Source organism: Ostrinia furnacalis, unplaced genomic scaffold (assembly GCF_004193835.3).
Source record: "Ostrinia furnacalis isolate ACB-3 unplaced genomic scaffold, ASM419383v2 OfSCF0862, whole genome shotgun sequence".
NCBI lineage: Eukaryota > Metazoa > Arthropoda > Insecta > Lepidoptera > Crambidae > Ostrinia > Ostrinia furnacalis.
In genome coordinates, this window is record NW_021131101.1 from 357,906 (window position 1) to 379,721 (window position 21,816).

The 21,816-nt window shown below is 41.8% G+C and overlaps 1 protein-coding gene across 7 annotated transcripts in view; it reads left to right on the top strand.

The window, feature by feature from the left end:
- par-1 overlaps positions 1 to 21,816 on the top strand; it is a 60,780-nt gene that overhangs the window by 14,916 nt on the left and 24,048 nt on the right. For 4 of the 7 annotated variants that reach the window (XM_028301039.1, XM_028301044.1, XM_028301045.1 and 1 more), the window contains 6 exons: positions 1,014 to 1,136; positions 4,314 to 4,449; positions 6,038 to 6,173; positions 8,302 to 8,498; positions 10,852 to 10,964; positions 12,757 to 12,841. In XM_028301039.1, coding sequence (XP_028156840.1) covers positions 1,014 to 1,136; positions 4,314 to 4,449; positions 6,038 to 6,173; positions 8,302 to 8,498; positions 10,852 to 10,964; positions 12,757 to 12,841 — 790 coding nt within the window. The remainder of the gene's footprint in view (positions 1 to 1,013; positions 1,137 to 4,313; positions 4,450 to 6,037; positions 6,174 to 8,301; positions 8,499 to 10,851; positions 10,965 to 12,756; positions 12,842 to 21,816) is intronic. The other 3 variants (XM_028301040.1, XM_028301041.1, XM_028301042.1) reach the window with 3 other exon arrangements.

Genomic DNA, 21,816 nt, shown 5'->3' on the forward strand with positions numbered 1-21,816 from the left:
AAAAGATATTTACTATTTATCTATGTATTCGTCATTAGAGTGAATAGCCCAGAAAAATAAATTAGTTTTGAGAGGCCTTAATATGGCTTTTTGTAACTTTTTGGACTTCAAATAAAAGCTGTCATTATTGTAAGCCATTTTATTGATATTTACCTCAAAGATTAATGTATTTCATTTTATTAATAGGAAATTGTCGTTTTTTTTTTAATATCCGGTATCCGGCCGGATAGTGAGTTACTATCCGGTATCCGGCCGGATAGTAAATTAGGGCCGGATATCCGGCCTACCGGATAGTTGCCGGATATCCGTTTCATCTCTATTTTTTATTTATTTTGGTAAGAACAGGAACTTACGGTGTGGTACGCACGCGATTGCGCACGACGCAGGCCACACGAAGACTAAACTAAAGACGTCCCAATTGGGACGTATTTGAGTATTCACAGCGCGAGCGCTTATAACATATCTGCTTTTGTTTTTATATAATATCATTGATTGCTACTAAATTACGTTTGCCGAGATGAAGAATGTGGTGGTCTTCACTCCAGAACCCTTTCTTTGGCTCTGCAATATATGTGGCAAACGAAACGTAAGAGAAATGAGGAAATGGCAGACGGAACCAAGTAGCGTGCCTGTGTGATCCCAGAAGAAAATTAATATAATACAACATCGTTCACACTTTCATTCACAGTTTTATCCACTTGCCCCGTCCCATATAGGGAACACTATAGAGCAGCGGTTCCCGAATGGTGGTCCGCTGAACCCTGGGGTTCCGTGGAAAGGCCGCAGGGGTTCCGTAAAAAATATTATCCCACGTTTCGTGACCGACGTTGTTCGCTCGCACCGACTTCTTGGGAGGGGTAGGGCGTGCGGGCGGAGTAGTACGGGGGTTCGGCTAGGAAAAGTATAATCAATTAGGGTTCCTTGGCAAAAAAAAATTGGGAAACCCTGCTATAGAGGCCTCGCCAAGACGAAACAGGGCACTATATTTATGTATTATTTGTGTTTGTTTCCAGGTGTTCGACTACCTGGTCCTCCACGGGCGCATGAAGGAAAAGGAGGCGCGTGCCAAGTTCCGGCAGATCGTCTCCGCGGTGCAGTACTGCCACCAGAAGCGAATCATACACAGGGATCTCAAAGTAAGATGTTTGGTACAATGCGACAGTAAGGCGGGTTTTAGAATCGCGCTGACCGCTCGCTGATCGTTGGCGCTGACAGATCAATATGTATGTAATTGAAAGGAACGTTCCTGAGTGACGCTGATCGCTCGGCGCCGACGCTTCATACATTTGGGCTGTCAGCGCTGACGGTCAGCGTGCGTCAGCGTGACTCTAAAACCAGCCTAACCCAACGGTGTTTTAGATTCGAGGAACGCCAGTTCCAACTAGGACTTACGCCCGTATTCACAAACATTAATATAAAGTCTCACAGTGCGCGTGGACGCACAGAGTGACACACGATACGAACCAATAACAGCCCCCCTAGACAAACGCACTTTTTGATCGAATCGAAAATCGAATCCGTCAAAACTCCATACAAAAAAGGGACTTTTCGACCACTTTTCGACTGGTTTGCGATTATAATTTGCACTTTGTCTAGACCCACAGAGCTCTATTCAATGCTGTACGTTCGGTTTGCTGTTCCACTTAAGCAAGCGTCGTTTGTGAATACTGGCGTAATTTGTAATTTGTTTACGAAAAATGTTATGTTAAAGGAATAGAGTAGCCAATTATTTGCCAGTTATTGTAAAAGACGGATTGATTTTATATTCATGAATCATGGTACAAGAAAAGATGCACCCAAAGGATTCTCAAAAGAAAACAACAAAGTTACACTAAATAAATGTAATATTTCAATTCAGCTTACCGTTTTTTCAGACAGTCGCTTAAAGTACGGAAATTTGATGATGAATCGTGATTTTCCTTCCTTATCTTAAGGTTTGTATATTAGCAATCACGATTGTCATTGTTAATTTTACTTTGAAGTAATAGTTTCCTTTGAATTAGAAGAAATAGTTTGCACCAGATGCCTATCAATCGAATCAGTTTACTTAGTTACATAACACTAACGAAAGACGTAAGAAAATTAAAGTTGCTCTTCTGTTAATGCTTTGGTTAGGATATCGCAGGCTTAAACCTTATAAGAAAGAAGATTGCGTTGTTCTGGGGGCCATATCAGACGCTTATAGTTTTTCATTACGTCTGATACCAAGTCCCACAGTCAGAAAGAATCTTCTCGTGGACATTTTAAGTATGTGAAGGAATGGACAGGTCTTATCATCACAACCCGACCAGCGTGGCGAACGTGTTGTTTCATTTCCTTCTAGTAAATTGGAGATATCGTGCTCCTGCTTTAAAGACCAAGTGACTTGATGATGACAAGATTGCATTTCAGTAGTTCTTCTTCTTCTCAGTCGGTACACTCTTGTCAGAGTGGTCGTGGTCATCATTGTGAGTCACGATTCAGAGTGATGTTCCTCGTAATACGGCGCCATTCCTCGCGGACTGCAGCTTTCCGGGTACTTTCACTAACTGAGCACTTAGTTGCGGCCTTGATCTGGTCCGTCCATCTCATTAGTGATCTACCACGTGGTCTGGTGCCCTCAACTTTTCCCTGCACTACGAGACGCTCTATGGAGTCATGGTATGGAGTAACTGCGCCGAGATACATGGCCGAAGAAGGTTAAAATGCGTGACTGAACCGTGGTTGATAGGCGCTGACCGATGCCGAGTTCTTTTAATATGGAGTCATTGGTACGAAACTCGGTCCACGATATTCCCAGCATCCGTCTCCAGCACCACATCTCCAATGCGTCAATCTTCTTCCTTTCGGTTTCACGAAGAGTCCATGTTTCCGACGCATAGAGGAAAATGGGGAATATTAGGCAATAAACGATCCTGTGGAGTAATTCAAATGCATTTGTCGACAGTAGAAATCGTCTGTCAAATAATTTTCTAGTAATCAATTTTGAACTGATTGTCAAGGTATTACAGTTGAAAATTGAATATCAAAGCCAGACGATGCCTAATGTCATTCTGCCGATATTAGATGCCAAATTTCCAATATCGCGTCCGAAGACGGTGAACTTTGTCAATACAGTGTGTCCGGGCTTGTAGTGATCAAACTTTAAGGGCGTAATCTATGGACAATTTTATCGGTGAAAATACTTTAAATTTGGGGCTTGACCCATTTCTCGCATATTTACAAGGATTTAAGTTTTTAATTTTAAGTTTTTACCTCTTCCTTCAAAAACAAGTGATAGCGTGGGTAGTTTAACATTAATAAGCAAAAATTTTTTATCATGCGATAGCCAATAAAATTATCTATTAGTAGAAGTAGAAAACAGATAAAAGTTTCATACATTTTAAGGGTGTAAGAATGGATTTAATTAGAAATAAACACGATTTTTTTCACATCTTTTTCAGTTATTTCCCAACACAAGAAAAACCAGGTCGTTAAGGTATGTTTTATTTGCATTTTATTATTAGTATTTGAGCTATTCTACAAAACGAATGTAAATTTATTAGTCTACGTCTATTAGTTTCGACGTGATTGTTGAATAGAGATACCCATTCCCAGCGGTTTCCATAGTAATCGGATTAGGTTGTGTGATTCTTTCAGGCAGTGCATTTTCGCATGTCGCGTGCGCTATGGAAACCGCTGAGAAGGGGTATCTCTGTTCAACAATTACGTCGAAACTAATAGACGTAGACTAATAAATTTACATTCGTTTTGTAGAATAGCTCAAATACTAATAAAAAAATGCAAATAAAACATACCTTAACGACCTGGTTTTTCTTGTGTTGGGAAATAACTGAAAAAGATGTAAAAAAAATAGTGTTTATTTCTAATTAAATTCATTCTTACACCCTTAAAATGTATGAAACTTCTATCTATTTTCTACTTCTACTAATAGATAATTTTATTGGCTATCGCATGATAAAAAATTTTTGCTTATTAATGTTAAACTACCCACGCTATCACTTGTTTTTGAAGGAAGAGGTGAAAACTTAAAATTAAAAACTTAAATCCTTGTAAATATGCGAGAAATGGGTCAAGCCCCAAATTTAAAGTATTTTCATCGATAAAATTGTCCATAGATTATGCCCTTAAAGTTTGATCACTACATGCCCGGACACACTGTATAGTGGTCTATAAGGGTCATAATTAGTGGATACCGACGATTTTCGCGCTGTCATCTCAACGACTGGCCCACCCGTGTCGTTAGAGCAGCTGGTTTTCGTGGCCTTGGTAATGTTTATGTTGCCCCAAGTCAGTAGTTTCAGTAGTTACACAGAGCAATTCTCTCATTCCAGGCGGAAAACCTTCTGCTAGACGGTGAAATGAACATCAAGATAGCCGACTTCGGGTTCTCCAACGAGTTCACGCCGGGCGCCAAGCTCGACACCTTCTGCGGGAGCCCTCCGTACGCGGCGCCGGAGCTGTTCCAAGGTACAGTCGCGCAAGGTGGACAGACGACCGGCCTGCAAGGTGGACAGACGACCGACCTCGGGCTCCGACGAGTTCACGTCGAGCTCGACACCTTCTGCGGGAGCCCTCCGTACGCGGCGCCGGAGCTGTTCCAAGGTACAGTCGCGCAAGGTGGACAGACGACCGACCTGCAAGGTGGACAGACGACCGACCTCGGGCTCCGACGAGTTCACGTCGAGCTCGACACCTTCTGCGGGAGCCCTCCGTACGCGGCGCCGGAGCTGTTCCAAGGTACAGTCGCGCAAGGTGGACAGACGACCGGCCTGCAAGGTGGACAGACGACCGACCTCGGGCTCCGACGAGTTCACGCCGGGCGCCAAGCTTGACACCTTCTTACGCGGCGCCGGAGCTGTTCCAAGGTACAGTCACGCAAGGTGGACAGACGACCGAGCTCGGGCTCTGACGAGTGCACGTCGAGCTTGACACCTTCTGCGGGAGCCCTCCGTACGCGGCGCCGGAGCTGTTCCAAGGTACAGTCACGCAAGGTGGACAGACGACCTCATATAGGTAGCAGGAAGGCGCTGGATGCAGTCCGCTATGAACTAAGCGATGTGAAAAATTATTGGGGGAAGCCTAGGCAGTGGATGCCTGTGGCTGAAATGATGATGAACTTTACAAATTCACTAGCTTTTGGTTACAACTGCATGTGTATAATTACGATAGTGAAATGTTTCTGTTAGTTTGCTGGGACGCTTCAAGAAGTCAGAGTAGGTAACAGAGTAGAAGTCGGAGTATTAGATAGATATTTTAGAGTAGGTGAGATATTTTAAAGGTAAATGTCATCATAAAGGTAGCAGGAAAGCGCTGGACGCAGGCCGCTACTGGGCAACATGGAAAGCATTGGGGGAGGCCTATGTTCAGTAGTGGACGTCTTGTGGCTGAGATGATGATGATGATGATGATGATGAGATATTGTAGAGTAGGCTCACCTACTCTAAAAAATCCGTTTAATCTCGCGCGTCTCTGCTCGTACTATTTTTAATACTGACTTTTTACTGCGTGCGCCCGCGCATGTTTTAGCATAGGCCCTGAAGAATACGCCTCTGTGAACAGTAAGCTTAAGTATTTTTATATTGGTAATTTTACAAAATATTGTTGTGTTGGTAAACTGACTTGACTTAATGTCCTATGTCCCCAACAGTCCTCCATCACATTCGGTCTTGAGCTTCACTTTTGATCTCGGTCCAAGTTTTCCCGATCTTTGTCAGGTCTGCTACAATGCGCTGCCAAGTTTGTTTGGGGCGAGCACGTTTGCGTTTTCCTTGGGGGTTCCAATCTAGAGCCTGCTTGGGGATGTGATCGGGGTCCCTTCGGAGAGTGTGGCCTATCCAGTTCCATTTAAAAGCACTTACGGTTTAAGACATTTATTTCTCAAAAACAGAAAATACATTCACTTACATAGAGAAACACTGGTTAGTAAATTTTTAATCATGGAGCGGATATATTGCAGCTTATAACTATATCAGATTAATCACATAGGTACAGTTTAATCACACTTACACTTCCATGGTATTATGAGAGTTTTTATTGAATAATTAATATATTCCAGGCAAGAAATACGACGGCCCTGAGGTGGACGTGTGGTCACTGGGCGTGATCCTCTACACGCTGGTCTCGGGCTCGCTGCCGTTCGACGGCTCCACGCTGCGGGAGCTTCGCGAGCGAGTCCTGCGGGGAAAGTACAGGTAACTAGTTAGTGGGACTAGTCGCGCGAGATGTGGGACTGGTCGTGCGAGATACGGGACTAGTCGCGTGAGATATGCTGTGGGAGAAGTACAAGTAACTAGCGGGACTGGTCACTAGTTGCGCGAGATGCGGTCATTAGTCGCGCGAGATGTGGGACTAGTCGTGCGAGATGTGGGAATAGTCGCGCGAGATACGGGACTGGTCGCGTGAGATATGCTGTGGGAGAAGTACAAGTAACTAGCGGGACTGGTCACTAGTCGCGCGAGATGCGGTCACTAGTCGCGCGAGATGTGCTCTAGTCACTGGGCGTGATCCTCTACACGCTGGTCTCGGGCTCGCTGCCGTTCGACGGCTCCACGCTGCGGGAGCTTCGCGAGCGAGTGCTACGGGGAAAGTACAGGTAACTAGCGGGACTAGGACTAGTACTAGATACGAGACTAGTCGTGCAAGATGCGGAAATAGTCTTGCGAGATGCGGGACTAGTTGTGTGAGATGCGTTACTAGTAGTGTGAGATGCGGTACTAGTCGTGTGAGATGCGGTACTAGTCACTAGTGTCATGCGAGATGCGGGACTGGTCGCGTCAGATATGCTGCGGGGGAATTATGGGTAACTAGCGTGACTGGTCACTAGTCGCGCGGGCTGCGGCCACTAGTCGTAGTCGGTCACTAGTCGCGCGAGATGTGCTCTAGTTACTGGGTGTGATCCTTTACACGCTGGTCTCGGGCTCGCTGCCGTTCGACGGCTCCACGCTGCGGGAGCTTCGCGAGCGAGTGCTACGGGGAAAGTACAGGTAACTAGTTAGTGGGACTAGTCGCGTGAGATGTGGGACTAGTCGTGCGAGATACGGGACTAGTCGTGTGAGATGCGGTACTAGTCGTTTGAGATGCGGTACCTAGTAGTATGAGATGCCGTACTAGTCGTGTGAGATGCGGTACTAGTATCATGCGAGATGCGAAACTGGTCGCGTCAGATATGCTGCGGGGGAATTATGGGTAACTAGCGTGACTGGTCACTAGTCGCGCGAGATGCGGCCACTAGTCTTTCAGGCTGCGGCCACTAGTAGCGCGAGATGTGTTGTGGTCACTGGGCGTGATCCTCTACACGCTGGTCTCGGGCTCGCTGCCGTTCGACGGCTCCACGCTGCGGGAGCTTCGCGAGCGAGTGCTACGGGGAAAGTACAGGTAACTAGTTAATGGGACTAGTCGCGTGAGATGTGGGAATAGTCGCGCGAGATGTGGGAATAGTCGCGCGAGATACGGGACTGGTCGCGTGAGATATGCTGTGGGAGAAGTACAAGTAACTAGCGGGACTGGTCACTAGTCGCGCGAGATGTGCTCTAGTCACTGGGCGTGATCCTATACACGCTGGTCTCGGGTTCGCTGCCGTTCGACGGCTCCACGCTGCGGGAGCTTCGCGAGCGAGTGCTACGGGGAAAGTACAGGTAACTAGTTAGTGGGACTAGTCGCGCGAGATGTGGGAATAGTCGCGCGAGATACGGGACTGGTCGCGTGAGATATGCTGCGGGGGAATTATGGGTAGTTGCGTGAGCTGTGGCTACTAGTCGCGTGAGCTGTGGCTACTAGTCGTATCAGCTGTGGCCACTAGTCACGTCAGCTGTGGCCACTAGTCGCGTCAGTTGTGGCCACTAGTCGCGTGAGCTGTGGCCACTAGTCGCGTGAGCTGTGGCCACTAATCGAGCAAGATGTGAGTGCAAGCGTGAGTGGGAGTGTTTGGGCGAAGGACACTGTTCCAACGGGATAGAAAGTGCTAACACATGCTAAGTAACATAGATGGTAGGCAATACGACTTTGCATAATGGACTCAATGAAAGAAACATGTCAATGACAAGATACTCTAACAAGACAGAGGAGCACCGTTAGGTACCTAGACCAAAAATAACTAATCTCAAAATGTGCGTAGTTCTTATACATGTCCCGAATGACTAGTTTGGTGAAACTAACTTATCTGGTTAACAAAATAGTAAAAGAATCACGCACTTGTTACACGAGGCAAGTAGTAAAATAAGTAATCGTCTATCGAAAGAGATGTTATTTATAATAATTTCAAGTGATATTATACTGTTTAAAAAGCACATTTTCACTCATTATTTTATTATTCCTTTACAGAATACCATTCTACATGTCGACCGATTGCGAGAACTTGTTGAAAAAGTTTCTTGTACTGAACCCGGCTAAACGCGCCTCGCTTGAAAGCATCATGCGGGATAAATGGATGAACACGGGCTATGAGGAGGACGAACTGCGGCCTTACATAGAGCCGCAGCAGGACTTCAAAGATCACAAGCGGATAGGTGAGTCGCTGAGTGAGTGGACATGTTAACTAGTAGATTTCGGACTTAACTAGTCGCGCGAGCCTCACGGCTGCTAGTCGGCTGAGATGCGGAGATTATGGTGTGCAGTAATGCTTCAATAGCACCAACGGTAGTCCAGTCATTTAGTACAAAATAATGGGGTTACCTGGAAAGTTTTCCGAGAGTAATGAAAAGAAATCTTTATAAATACCAATAGGCTAGATAGCAAGTTTTTGACTCATATTTTTTATTTTCTTTCATAATTAAATAATAACAGTGCTACATCGAGTTGAAATGGCGCGTTACGCTCACGCTTGAGTAGATTTTTTACTCTAAAGTGACGTCACGCGACATTTAAACTCAATATAATACTGTAATTATTCGATTATGAAAAAAATCAAAAATATGTGTCCAAATTTTTTTTATTATCTGTCTGACGGACTAAATAGAATTTCGATTTCATTACCCAGTCATCATCCCTATTCTCATTACTCCCGGAAAACTTTCCAGGTAAAACTAACAAATGACTGGACTACGCGTGCGGAACGCCATCGCCGGCGCGATCATAGGCCAATGACAGGTCGCGCGGACTGTCATGGGTCGCGCGGACTGTCATGGGTCGCGCGGACTGTCATGGGTCGCGCGGACTGTCATGTGTCGCGCGGACTGTCATGGGTCGCGCGGACTGTCATGGGTCACCCGACTTGTCATTGGACTATGATCGCGCAATGGCGATCTGCACGCGTTGGTGTGGTTGAAGCTTAAGGTGGTCTCAGGTAAGTAACTAGTGGATATTATGACTGGTCGCGACTAGTTCCTGAGCTGGAAGGTGACTAGTGAGCTGAGATACATTCTGCAAGGAGGTATGATTTATCTTTGTCATTTGAAGTTTGTTCATGTCATATTACTATAATTTTGATAAAATAACACGTAAGAAACGTGACATTAACAATCTGTGACCTTTACTTAGAAATGCCACAAAGATAATTTCACGTAAAATATATTTGCAAAAACAATCTTGTCAAAATTTACAATAGAGAGTGCAAAAGTTCCTTCAAAAATTGAATTCAAATTGCAATGCTATAAAAATTAATCCCAGCTAATTAAACCCATTGAAATGTACACGCTAACGACAAGTATTATCTCACAGCTAAACTAACTTATAAAAATTATACATCGCTAGTTATCCTAAATTTATATAGAACATATAAATCTTATAATATTTTTCCCTTCCATGCAAACTTCGATCAATTGATTTCGGCACAGCGCAAGTTGGTACGTGACTATTGAGTCCGCGAATGTTTGTATAGTTTCGTATACGTGTTAGTAAATGTGTATAAATATACAAAATTCTGTCTTGTTGTTTGTCATAAATGAGGAATACAGTTACTTGTAATAAAGAACTAAAAATAATAAATAATTTAAGAAGTATAAGTGATATAAATTGATTGTATAAATCTTGTAAATATCGAGTTATATCCAGTTTGAGCAACATTATTTTTATGTTAGCTTGATTTGATTTGAATTAAGTCGCAATGCAAAAGCTTTTTAAAAGAAAAGGACTTCGATAAGACAGAATTATGCTATGTTAGGTTTCATTTTTATAAATCGTAGCTTTATTTTAAATTCTTTTTGTTTACAAGTTATATTATTTGCACGCATGAAATGGTATGCTTATACAAAATATAATTTTATGTCGTTTATATCTATGCTGTTTTCTCAATTAATTATTTTAGCATGATGATTATGTAGTCCCGTCAATGTATAGGTTTTATACAAATTGGTGTTCAATATAGTCCTAATGAATTGATTTACATCGTTCAATATTTTAGTGTTAAAACTGATTATGACATTTTATTGGTTAAAAAATTAAGTCTCATTTTTTCCAATTTACACTTTTATAGTAATTTAAATGATGTAACTCAATGTATTTTAGTTTTCTTTGTTTCTCCTGAACGTCTAATGTAACTAGCGACTGAATACTGAAACTGTTATGTTTGTTTTATATAACCTTTGCCAAAGGTCACGTTAATGAGGGTTTTCGCGTATGAAAAATCCGCCAGATGGCAATACGTAGACGCGAGGTCCAATTGCTGCATGATTGGTTATTTTTGACATGACATTGACAGATATGTCAAAATCCACCAATCACGCAGCAGTCAGACCCCACATCCACGTCCCGCCATCTAGCGGATCTTTCATACGCGAATTCATTGACTATGAAATGCTGCGACGAAATATTATATCGTTTTTTATCAAAATCCTCCAGTGATATCGCGAAAAAATAAAATCAGTTTCAGTATTCATCATTAAGAACGTTCTCCAAAGACTTATAATTAATAATAGTTCGTTTTCCCACCAACAGAGGCGCTGGTGTGCCTCGGCTACAACCGGCAAGAGATCGAGTACTCGCTAGCCGAGGCCAAGTACGACGACGTGTTCGCCACGTACCTACTTCTCGGCAGAAAGAGCACGGATGTGAGTATTAAATATTCCCACCTCTCGTTCCCACCGCTGCAACTCCTGTGTAGCCAGGATCTACAGCTTGACCGTCATAAAATGGCTCGCCTCGCTGCAACCGGCAAGAGATCGAGTACTCGCTAAAGCCCGGTCGCCGAGCACGTAGAATTTTGGCCAATGACCCCAAGCTACCCATCCTTATCGCTCGCGCGTAATTATGTTGCTGTCGCGCTTGCACACTCACTGCGGGCGCCTGTCGCAGAATAGCGACAGCAATATAATTACGCGCGAGCGATAAGGATGGGTAGCTTGGGGTCATTGGCCAAAATTCTACGTGCTCGGCGACCGGACTATAGCCGAGGCGAAGTCTGACGACGTGTTAGCCACGTACCTACTGCTCGGCAGGAAGAACACGGATGTGAGTAGCGGGGAATGTGTACTCTAAGCTCTAGTAAATAAGGCTCACAATGGTTCGCCTCGGCACAACCGGCAAGGTTCGACCTTTGCTCATTCGCTAGCCGAGGTGAAGGTAAAATAAATAGACCGGGTAGTCGTTATACTATCGATTTTATTTAATACTTCTGACGAGTTAAGTGTCGATACAATCTAAAAATAAGTGACTACAGTCATAGCGCATGAATTATTAGATTTCAGTGATAGTTAAGCGGTGCGGGAGGATCTGTTCTGTCACATCAAACTTTAGCTTGACTTCAGTCAGCGTATTTCGTGACAGCTCTGTTACCTCACATGTTATTCCTACCGCTTGACCTACTCAGTTAAGCGCTGTGACTGTAGCATATTATAGTCAAACTATTCTGAAACGTTTACCGATAACCTAGTATTGATAGTAGTGCCCTTCTGTTATTGTCATAGCTGTGACGGTTCAGTTTTGGACAACTATACCTTTAAACCGACCGGACCGGTCTTTGTGGAAATCCTTGGGGGAGGCCTTTGTCCAGCAGTGGACGTCTTTCGGCTGAAACGAACGAACGATACCTTTAAATATGGGTACTCTCGATACTCCTATCGTACGTACTTACACCCTGTTAGGGTGTGCTCGCTAGCGAATGCGTCAAAAAAATCTATGAAGATTGTATTTCTATAAAGTAGCCGCCAGAGGCCCCGTACAATTTGTCACATATTAAGTAGTCGCTAGTGAGCACACCAAACGTAAACTCATGGTACGCACACCGGCCGCTGACAGGCTTATCTAATGTATCTATTGTCCCAGCCGGAGTCTCTAGCTTAAATATTTGTTGCAAAATATATTCCTGTTCCAAAATAGCACTTATAACCAACCCATAAGGCGCCACATACTCGACAGGCTTATCTAATGTATGCATTGTCCCAGCCGGAGTCGGGTTTGTTCCAAAATAGCACTTATAACCAACCCATTAGGCGCCACATCCTCGACAGGCTTATATGTATGCATTGTCCCAGCCGGAGTCGGGTTTGTTCCAAAATAGCACTTATAACCAACAAATAAGGTGGCACATCCTAGACAGGCTTATCTAATGTATGCATTGTCCCAGCCGGAGTCGGGTTTGTTCCAAAATAGCACTTATAACCAACCCATAAGGCGGCACATCATCGACAGGCTTATCTAATGTATGCATTGTCCCAGCCGGTGTCGGGTTTGTTCGAAAATAGCACTTATAACCAACCCATAAGGCGCCACATCCTCGACAGGCTTATTTAATGTATGCATTCGCCCCAGCCGGAGTCGGGTTTGTTCCAAAATAGCACTTATTACTAACCCATAAGGTCGTCTGTACACCGACAGGCTTATCTAATGTATGCATTGTCCCAGCCGGAGTCGGACGGAAGCCGGTCGGGCTCGTCGCTGTCGCTGCGCACCGCAGCCGCGCCGCCGCACGCGCCGCCGCCCAGCGCAGGTGAGAACGAACACAGACACACACGAACACATTACACACGAACACAATACACATTAATACTTTACACACCCAACACAATACACACGGATACATTACACACGAACACAATACACATTAATACTTTACACACCCAACACAATACACACGGATACATTACACACGAACACATTACACACGAACAAAATACACACGGATACATTACACACGAACACAATACACACGGATACATTACACACGAACACAATACACACGGATACATTACACCCGAACACAATACACATGAACACATTACACACGAACACAATACACACGAACACATTACACACGAACACAATACACACGGATACATTACACACGAACACAATACACATGAATACATTACACGCGAACACATTACACATGAATACATTACACACGAATACATTACACACGAACACAATACACATGAATACATTACACACGAATACATTACACACGAACACATTACACGCGAGTACCTTAACTACGTACTTATTGTAGCTTCGGCCAAACCAACGCGTGCAGCTCGTGTCAGCGATGGCGTGCATAGTTCGCCGCGACCAATGACAAGACGTTTCGATGTGAACTCATCGCTACAAATTCATATAAGTACGACGTCTGGGCTGAGTGTCAGTTTACTTCAAACGTCGTCACTTGTGAGCGCGTTAAAAATGTATGAACATTTTAGTTTCTGAACGTTTCCCGCTAGGGGCTCTGTACAGTCCGTCATACATTTAATGTCATTTTTTGACGCGCTCACTAGTGAGCGCGTTTGATGAAAACTCACACTGAGGCCTCTGATCGCCATCGCGCACGCAGGCTGCACGCGTTGGTTTGGCCCATCATTTAAAAAGCTAAGCAAAGCCTTCATAAACTTTATTATTAGTTTACAAGCCTCCACAATAAGTCATAAGTCATAAGTTTATTCCATTTAAAAACAATATACATTGTGTTGGAAATAGGTACAATAATAAGCATAATATATAAGCATGCAAAATTACAATTAATCAGAATCTATACTAATGTCAAAAATAACCATGTCAATAACAATTATACTTGCAAATTAAAAAAAAAAACAATTAAAATTATTATCACATGTCACTCTTTTTAATTCAATCTAGTTCACATGATTTCAAATTCATTTCAATAATGTCACAACAATAAATTAATAAAATAAGTCAAATTAAAGTTGTGTCGGAAAAACATTGTGTTGGAAATAGGTGCAATAATAATATAAGCATAAATAAATAAGCATGCAAAATTACAAATTAATCAGAATCTATACTATGTCAAAAATAACCATGTCAATAATTATTGCAAATTAAAAAAGAAAAAAAAAAAAACAAATTAAAAATATTATCTTATACAATGTCACATTTTTTTTTAATTCAATCTAGTTCATATTAAATTCACATTCATTTCAATAATGTCACAACAATAAATTAATAAAATAAGTCAAATTAAAGTTAGACCATTTTACAAAAATCCTCCACACTATAAAAACTATTTTCCAGCAGGTAAGCCCTCAATCCTCTTTTAAATATATTAATATTATTTATTTTCTTTAAATTATTTGGCAATTTGTTGAAGAGTCTCACCGCTTGGTAGCTTACACTGTGCTTGACTATCTCTAATTTTGGGTGTAAGTGATTTAAAATATTTCCTCGCCTAGTGTCATGACGTGTGACTCTCTCCTCCACGGATTCATATCTGTCTGGATGCTTGACAAGGTCAGTAAGAAGGACTAGTATATAAAGACATGGCACTGTTAAAATGTTAAGATTTTTGAAATATTCTCGACACGACTGCTGCTGACTTATGCGCATCATTGTTCTAATTGCCCTTTTTTGAATAATGAAAGCTTTTTTTATATTATATCTATAGCTATTTCCCCAAAACTTAATACTATATCTCAAGCGTGATTCGATTAGCGCGTAATATACTATTTTTAATTGGCTTAATGTTAACTCCTCTCTTAAACTGCGCAGAGCATAGCATGAAGACGAGATTTTGCTTTCCAAGCAATTAACCTCTACCTTCCAGTTGAGAGAAGAGTCTATGTGAATACCAAGAAACTTAACAGTGTCTACTCCAGAGATGCAGTCGTCTTTCATCTTGACTTCTAATGTATCTCTTGTCCTTGATGTGGATTTAAAGAGAACAGCTTTGGTCTTCCCCACGTTAAGTTTCAGATTGTTTACTTCAAACCACTTGTCAAACAGAGCCAACGCATTGTTTACTTTAGTATTAAGTTCGCTCATGTTTTTCGCATTTACAACTGCATTAGTGTCGTCAGCAAATACTACAAGTTCAATATCTGGTATTAAATCGTACATAAACGGTATCAAATCATTCATAAAAATTATAAATAAAATCGGTCCCAGAATTGATCCCTGAGGAACGCCTCTTTTTATTTGAAAAAATGACGACTTAAATATCTTCTCGCATCCATCCACCGCACCCTTTATCTCAATATATTGATATCTATTTCTCAAATAAGACTCTAAAAGTAGAAATACTTTTTTTCTTATGCCATAATGTTCTAGTTTTAGCATTAAAATTTGGTGGTCCACCGTGTCGAAAGCAGAGCTCAAGTCCAGAAATAAACCAGCTACCCGTTTTTTTTCATTTAATTTAGATAGGATATCATCAACCAATGTGTCCACCGCGTCTATAGCCCCAATATTATTCTGGTATCCATATTGACGTTTACTTAGTATGTTATTAANCTAATGTATCCACTGCGTCTATAGCCCCAATATTATTCTGGTATCCATATTGACGTTTACTTAGTATGTTATTAATACAAAGATGTCTTACTAGCCTGGTTTTTATTATAGTTTCAAATATTTTTGAAAGAATTGGCAGTAGAGAAATTGGTCTGTAATTTCCCGGGTCTGTTCTTGAGCCTTTCTTGTAAACTGGAATGACCTTTGCAATTTTTAGTTGTTCTGGAAAAATTTCCTGTTCATAGCATTGGTTAAAAAATCTAGCCAAAGGATATGCCCATAAATCAATGTTTCTTTTAAAAACTGAAATTGGAATATTATCCCAACCACACGATTTTTTGTCTTCCATCTTATTTACAATTTTAGTGATTTCATAGGGTGTAATATTGTCCCAAGACATTTCATTAGGACATGGTAGACAGATACGTTCAAGATATTCCTTCGATAAATTTAAACTACCAGTAGTCAGTGAATTACTATGATTAAATTGATTTGCAAAAATATCTGTAATTATTTGAGGATCATGAATTATTTTATTGTTTTTCTTTAGAATAATTTTAAGTTTATCAACATTACCAATGTGGTTTCTATTGATGTTTACAGTGTTCCATATTGCTTTAGCTGAGTTCTTACATCTCTCAACAGATACATGCAAATGACTACCATTTTGTTTTTTTTGTAATGATTAAAGAGTATCAATGGTCTTGGGTGTAATTCCCAAATTTGATTAAATTACTGTGTGGTCTAAATAAATAACAAGTTTGATTTCCTAATAATCAACCACAATAATTAATTTTCACTCAAAATCGATTCTTTATATTTTGTAATTTTCTCAACACTACACAAGAACACAATACAAAACCTGCGCAAACAAATAATGCTTTGTAAAGTTGCGACACAACGACACAAACGCATTATTTATTTGCAAAAATACACTTTACTATTACTGCATACATAAATCATGCTTACTTATCATTAGCTAGTTTTTATCCTGTTCTCAAGGAATCACATAGCATATTTTTAGGATACATGACACCACCTCCTAACAACAAAATGTCTGATTTTATTGTATGTTATTATTAAACTTATATCTATATTTTTCAATGGTGTCATGTAGCCAATTATTGGTCTGGTATTAAACCAGACCTATATTATGTTTTTTTTTTGCAGTTACTTACTATCATCAGATGCATTATTAACAATCTCAACTTGGTATAAAAACAATGAAATTGTGTGCCTTAAGTTTATTAAAATAAAATAAAATTGATATATTGCCACATCATTGTTTTTCTGCCAATTGATTACAAATCTAAAAAAATCTAGGCGAAAATGATTTCATTTAGATTTCACTGCATTAGCAATCGATTTAATATTAATAATATTAAAAACGTTTTAGTCACATAATTTTCAAATTGCTTGAAGTAGTAGGAATTCCCAAAAATAATCATCAAGTATGTAGTTTCACTTGGTTTAGAGTAGTGGTAGAAATACATCTTCAAAAGGGATCTAGCTATAAGATCATCATTTTATGATGGAGTGACTTAATCATCATCATCGGACAACGCTTGGCTTCTAACTGTGCGCCATCTCATCACCGTATGTCCTGAGGTAGCGATTAATATAGATTAAGTATCATTGAGGTTGTATGAAATATGTGGGGGACTGGATTGATTTTTAATGAAATTAATTATTTTATTAAATTAAAATAAAGTGATTTGATTTGATTTGATTTGATTTAAATGCAAGATATTTTCTTGCTTATCTATAAGGTGTAGGATTGTCTACATTTCTCTATTTATGTGTTTAATACTCCAGCGAAGTTATCGGCATAGTACAACGATTCTGAAACGTCAAGTGGCAAAAATCAGAACTAACAACCCAGTGTTGTTAATAGTGCCCTCCTGTCAATGTCATCTGGATCACTTCAGTGTTGTCCAACTATAAATCGCAACATTATTTTGTATCAATGTCTTGAGCTCAAACTATGCTGTAATACTAATATTTAGTCAACCAAGTCTGACTTTGAGATATTAATGGTTTTTGATGTTCGTACAACAAAAAAAAATTATTGATGTAGTGCAATTTTTGCCTCATTATATAAATACTAGTAGCGCCATCTTTTCTTTGTATTACACCTAAAATAAACAATATTGATCCAGTCTCCTCCATCGTCCATTAACCTCACATCTACCTGTGTGCTTGGACGTCGCGTCGCGTCGATCACAACGAATCGTGTCGTGAGCTACGGCCGTCGGGACGCTTGCTTCGTGCCCCGCTTGTGCTCGTTATACTGATGGTTTACTTGGGTATTTGAATTTAAAGTTCACCTTGGTTTTGAACTTTTTGACGATTTTTTAACCCTTTGAGCGGTAAACAAACTACACTTTGACACTTTGAATTGAGTTAACATTAGATCAGTTATTTTTTTAATTTAATACCTAATTCAAAAAATATGGCAGCAATAATACAACCACTAACATCTGAAGGGTTGAATCAAAGGGCCATAATATACTATTTCTTTTCGGAATAAAAAGCTTGCTCTATCAAAATGACTTCTGTCAAAATATGTGCTCTATATTTATTTTTTCAAAATTATCTTAACAATCTTAGGAAAATAACAAATAATTAAATTAACTTGTTTTTGGCTCTTTGCATCACATTAACTTTAACCGTAACTATAACCGATGTTTTTGTATGGAGTTTGACAGACTTTTGACGTTTGTTATAGTTAATGTGAGATGGTGCAACCCAGGGTTAGTATTTTCCATTTTCAATGAAAGGAAAGAAACTAATATCAGTTGTTTTTCAGTAAAATTTATGGGTGGAACTTTAAATAAAAATACTCAAGTAAGACGTTATCAACGCAAAGGGAGTTTTAATTCGTGGGGCGACTGTGTGGTGTTCATATACGTAGACTAGATGCGCAATAATATTACGCTATTGGGAAAAGTACTGTCCAGCTTAAACATTTGAAATCATCATAAATATGCTTTATTACATGGAGGATTTATTAACAAAGTAATTTGAATAATACCATCATAATGGATAAATATTTTTTAACCACTAGAGATCAACGTGGATGAAAATAGGTATTTTGGAAAAGCGTTGCAATTAACAGGCGGGGTTTTCGATTGCTATTATCTGTTAGCTACCTTGAGGTTTATTTACATTAGCAGAAGGGGCGATATTGCCGTGCTGTTCGCAAAATCGAATTCTTTATTGTTATTTGACCGTCGGGCGAACTAAGGCTTAAGAAAAGTCGAAGACAACGAAGCAACGAAGCGAAAGCGAATCTGAATAAGCGATGCAAACTGCGATGCTACTTAGTAATCTCATGTGAGCAACATGAGTCTATTTACACGATATTTCGGGACAGCTTATGAAATAGGTAACTACACTGGTCATTTGAAAAATGTACCCGATTTCTTCGGTCGGCTTTGAAAACTGATTTCATTCCGGTCGGTCGGTGATTCAATAAAGGTGTAGCTATTATTACCGCTCTGTAAACCCATGGAGTAGTTTCATAAATACTATCGAGACCTCAGTATACTCGAAATCATATTGCAAATTCGTTCCATATCGGTCGCCTCCCCACTTATAACGGGATAGTAGACCTTAGTATACAGGATGGTATTTTCGGAAATCTTTGTTTCGTTCCCTTTCTTTTAAAAAATAAAGCAATGTTTTATTTGAGTAACATTTTATATCTACAGTATTAAGAGTACTTTCCCTTCAGATAGCATTATAAAATTCCACCCTGTATAGTCCAAAATCGTTCCGTTTTGATCGCCTCGGTTGTTCCATAAAAAATCTATCGGGACCTTTATCTACTCGAAATCCCAAACTCGTAACATATCGGTCGCCTCGTGTAAAGCCCGGTCTTTGAGCACGTAGAATTTTGTCCAATGACCCCAAGCTCCGCATCCTTATCGCTCGCGCGTAATTATATTGCTGTCGCGACTGTATGACGGGCGCCCGCAGTGAGTGTGCGAACGCGACAGCAACATAATTACGCGCTAGCTATAAGGATGGGTAGCTTGGGGTCATTGGACAAAATTCTACGTGCTCGCGGACCAGACTATAGTTCCATAAAAGTTTAGCCGTTATCGTGCTCGTATACACGCGTCGGTTCGTTGTGATCCGCGATCGTGGCTGACCCGTGTGGTCGTAGGGCGGGACGGTGCGAGCGGCGGCGGCGGGTCGCCTTCGCACCGCGGCGTGCAGCGGTCCGTGTCGGCCACGGCCCGGCCGCAGCAGTCGCGGCGGGCCTCCTCCGGCGCAGAGGTGCTCAGCAAGCAAGGTACCAAGACTAGGATAATGGACGTAGCCAAATTTAGAGCTAGGGGGAGTTTTGGCCTAGATTAGGGGGTTTTTGGACCCAGGGGGATTTCTGACTCAAGGAGGGGGAGTACTCTGGTCAGATTCTGAGCCAAGGGACGCATTTTGGCCTAGGGAAGGGGGCTTTCTGACCCAAAAGGATTTCTGACTCAAGAAACCCTCCTTGAACTCCCCCTCCTAGGCGTAGGGTAGGCCGCCTTCGCACCGCGGCGTGCAGCGGTCCGTGTCGGCCACGGCCCGGCCGCAGCAGTCGCGGCGGGCCTCCTCCGGCGCAGAGGTGCTCAGCAAGCAAGGTACCAAGACTAGGATAAAGGACGTAGCCAAATTTAGAGATAGGGGGGAATTTTGGCCTAGTTTAGGGGGTTTTTGGACCCAGGGGGATTTCTGACTCAAGGAGGGGGAGTATTCTGGTCAGATTCTGAGCCAAGGGACGCATTTGGGCCTAGAGAAGGAGGGTTTCTGACCCAAAAGGATTTCTGACTCGAGAAACCCTCCTTGAACTCCCCCTCCTAGGCGTAGGGTGGGCCGCCTTCGCACCGCGGCGTGCAGCGGTCCGTGTCGGCCACGGCCCGGCCGCAGCAGTCGCGGCGGGCCTCCTCCGGCGCAGAGGTGCTCAGCAAGCAAGGTACCAAGACTAGGATAAAGGACGTAGCCAAATTTAGAGATAGGGGGGAATTTTGGCCTAGTTTAGGGGGTTTTTGGACCCAGGGGGATTTCTGACTCAAGGAGGGGGAGTATTCTGGCCAGATTCTGAGCCAAGGGACGCATTTTGGCCTAGAGAAGGAGGGTTTCTGACCCAAAAGGATTTCTGACTCAAGAAACCCTCCTTGAACTCCCCCTCTTAGGCGTAGGGTGGGTCGCCTTCGCACCGCGGCGTGCAGCGGTCCGTGTCGGCCACGGCCCGGCCGCAGCAGTCGCGGCGGGCCTCCTCCGGCGCAGAGGTGCTCAGCAAGCAAGGTACTAAGCGTAGCCAGATTCTGACCTGGGGAAAAGGGGGGTTCTGACCTAAGGAAGGGGGGTTCTGACCTAAGGAAGGGGGGTTCTGATTGAGGGAAAATGGGTTCTGACTTAGGGAAGGGGTTCTAACCCGGGGGCAGGGGGTTCTGACCCGGGGGTAGGGGGTTATGATCCGGGGGTAGGGGGTTCTGACACGGGGGTAAGGGGTTATGACCCGGGGAAGAGGGTTTGGACTCGGGAAAGGGGGTTCTGACCTAAGAAAGGGGGGTTCTGACCTAAGGAAGGGGGGTTCTGACCCAAGGGACGGGTTTTGACTTAGGGAAGGTGGGTTCTAACCCAGGGGTGAGTATCAATATTTAAGAATTTAAAATCACAATTTCTTGTGGACGATAGTCGGACGACATAATTCCCACTCCACGACTGTCGGTAAGAATAAAGTTAAAATAAAATCCAGATTAAAAATAATTAACAAATTAAAAGTGGTATTCTTTAACGTATTTGTATTGTATACGTCTATCATTATAAACTTTGGTTGGGGCAGATCATATCAACGCTTCCATTTGGATACATAAGCTTTGCTTAAAGATAATAAAATCATCATAATTTGCCGTAGTAATATGTTTTTAATAACTTGGGATTTTATTAATTTCATTATAAAAAAAATGTGTGATATCTAAAAATGGCAATTCGAAATAGTTCCATATTGGTTCAAAGATATCGAATTTCACCTAGGTTTTTTAAGATACCAAAATGTTTCCGCTACAACTTGATTCATGATTTCTGAGTACATCTTCAAAGCGTTTCTATTCTGCTTCTAAAACTTTACTTAGGCGTTTTTTTATCAAATATTTGATACCTATGTTTGTAGGTGATTACGCACGTATTCACAAACATTACTATGAGATCTCACCCAGGGTGACACACGAACCAATC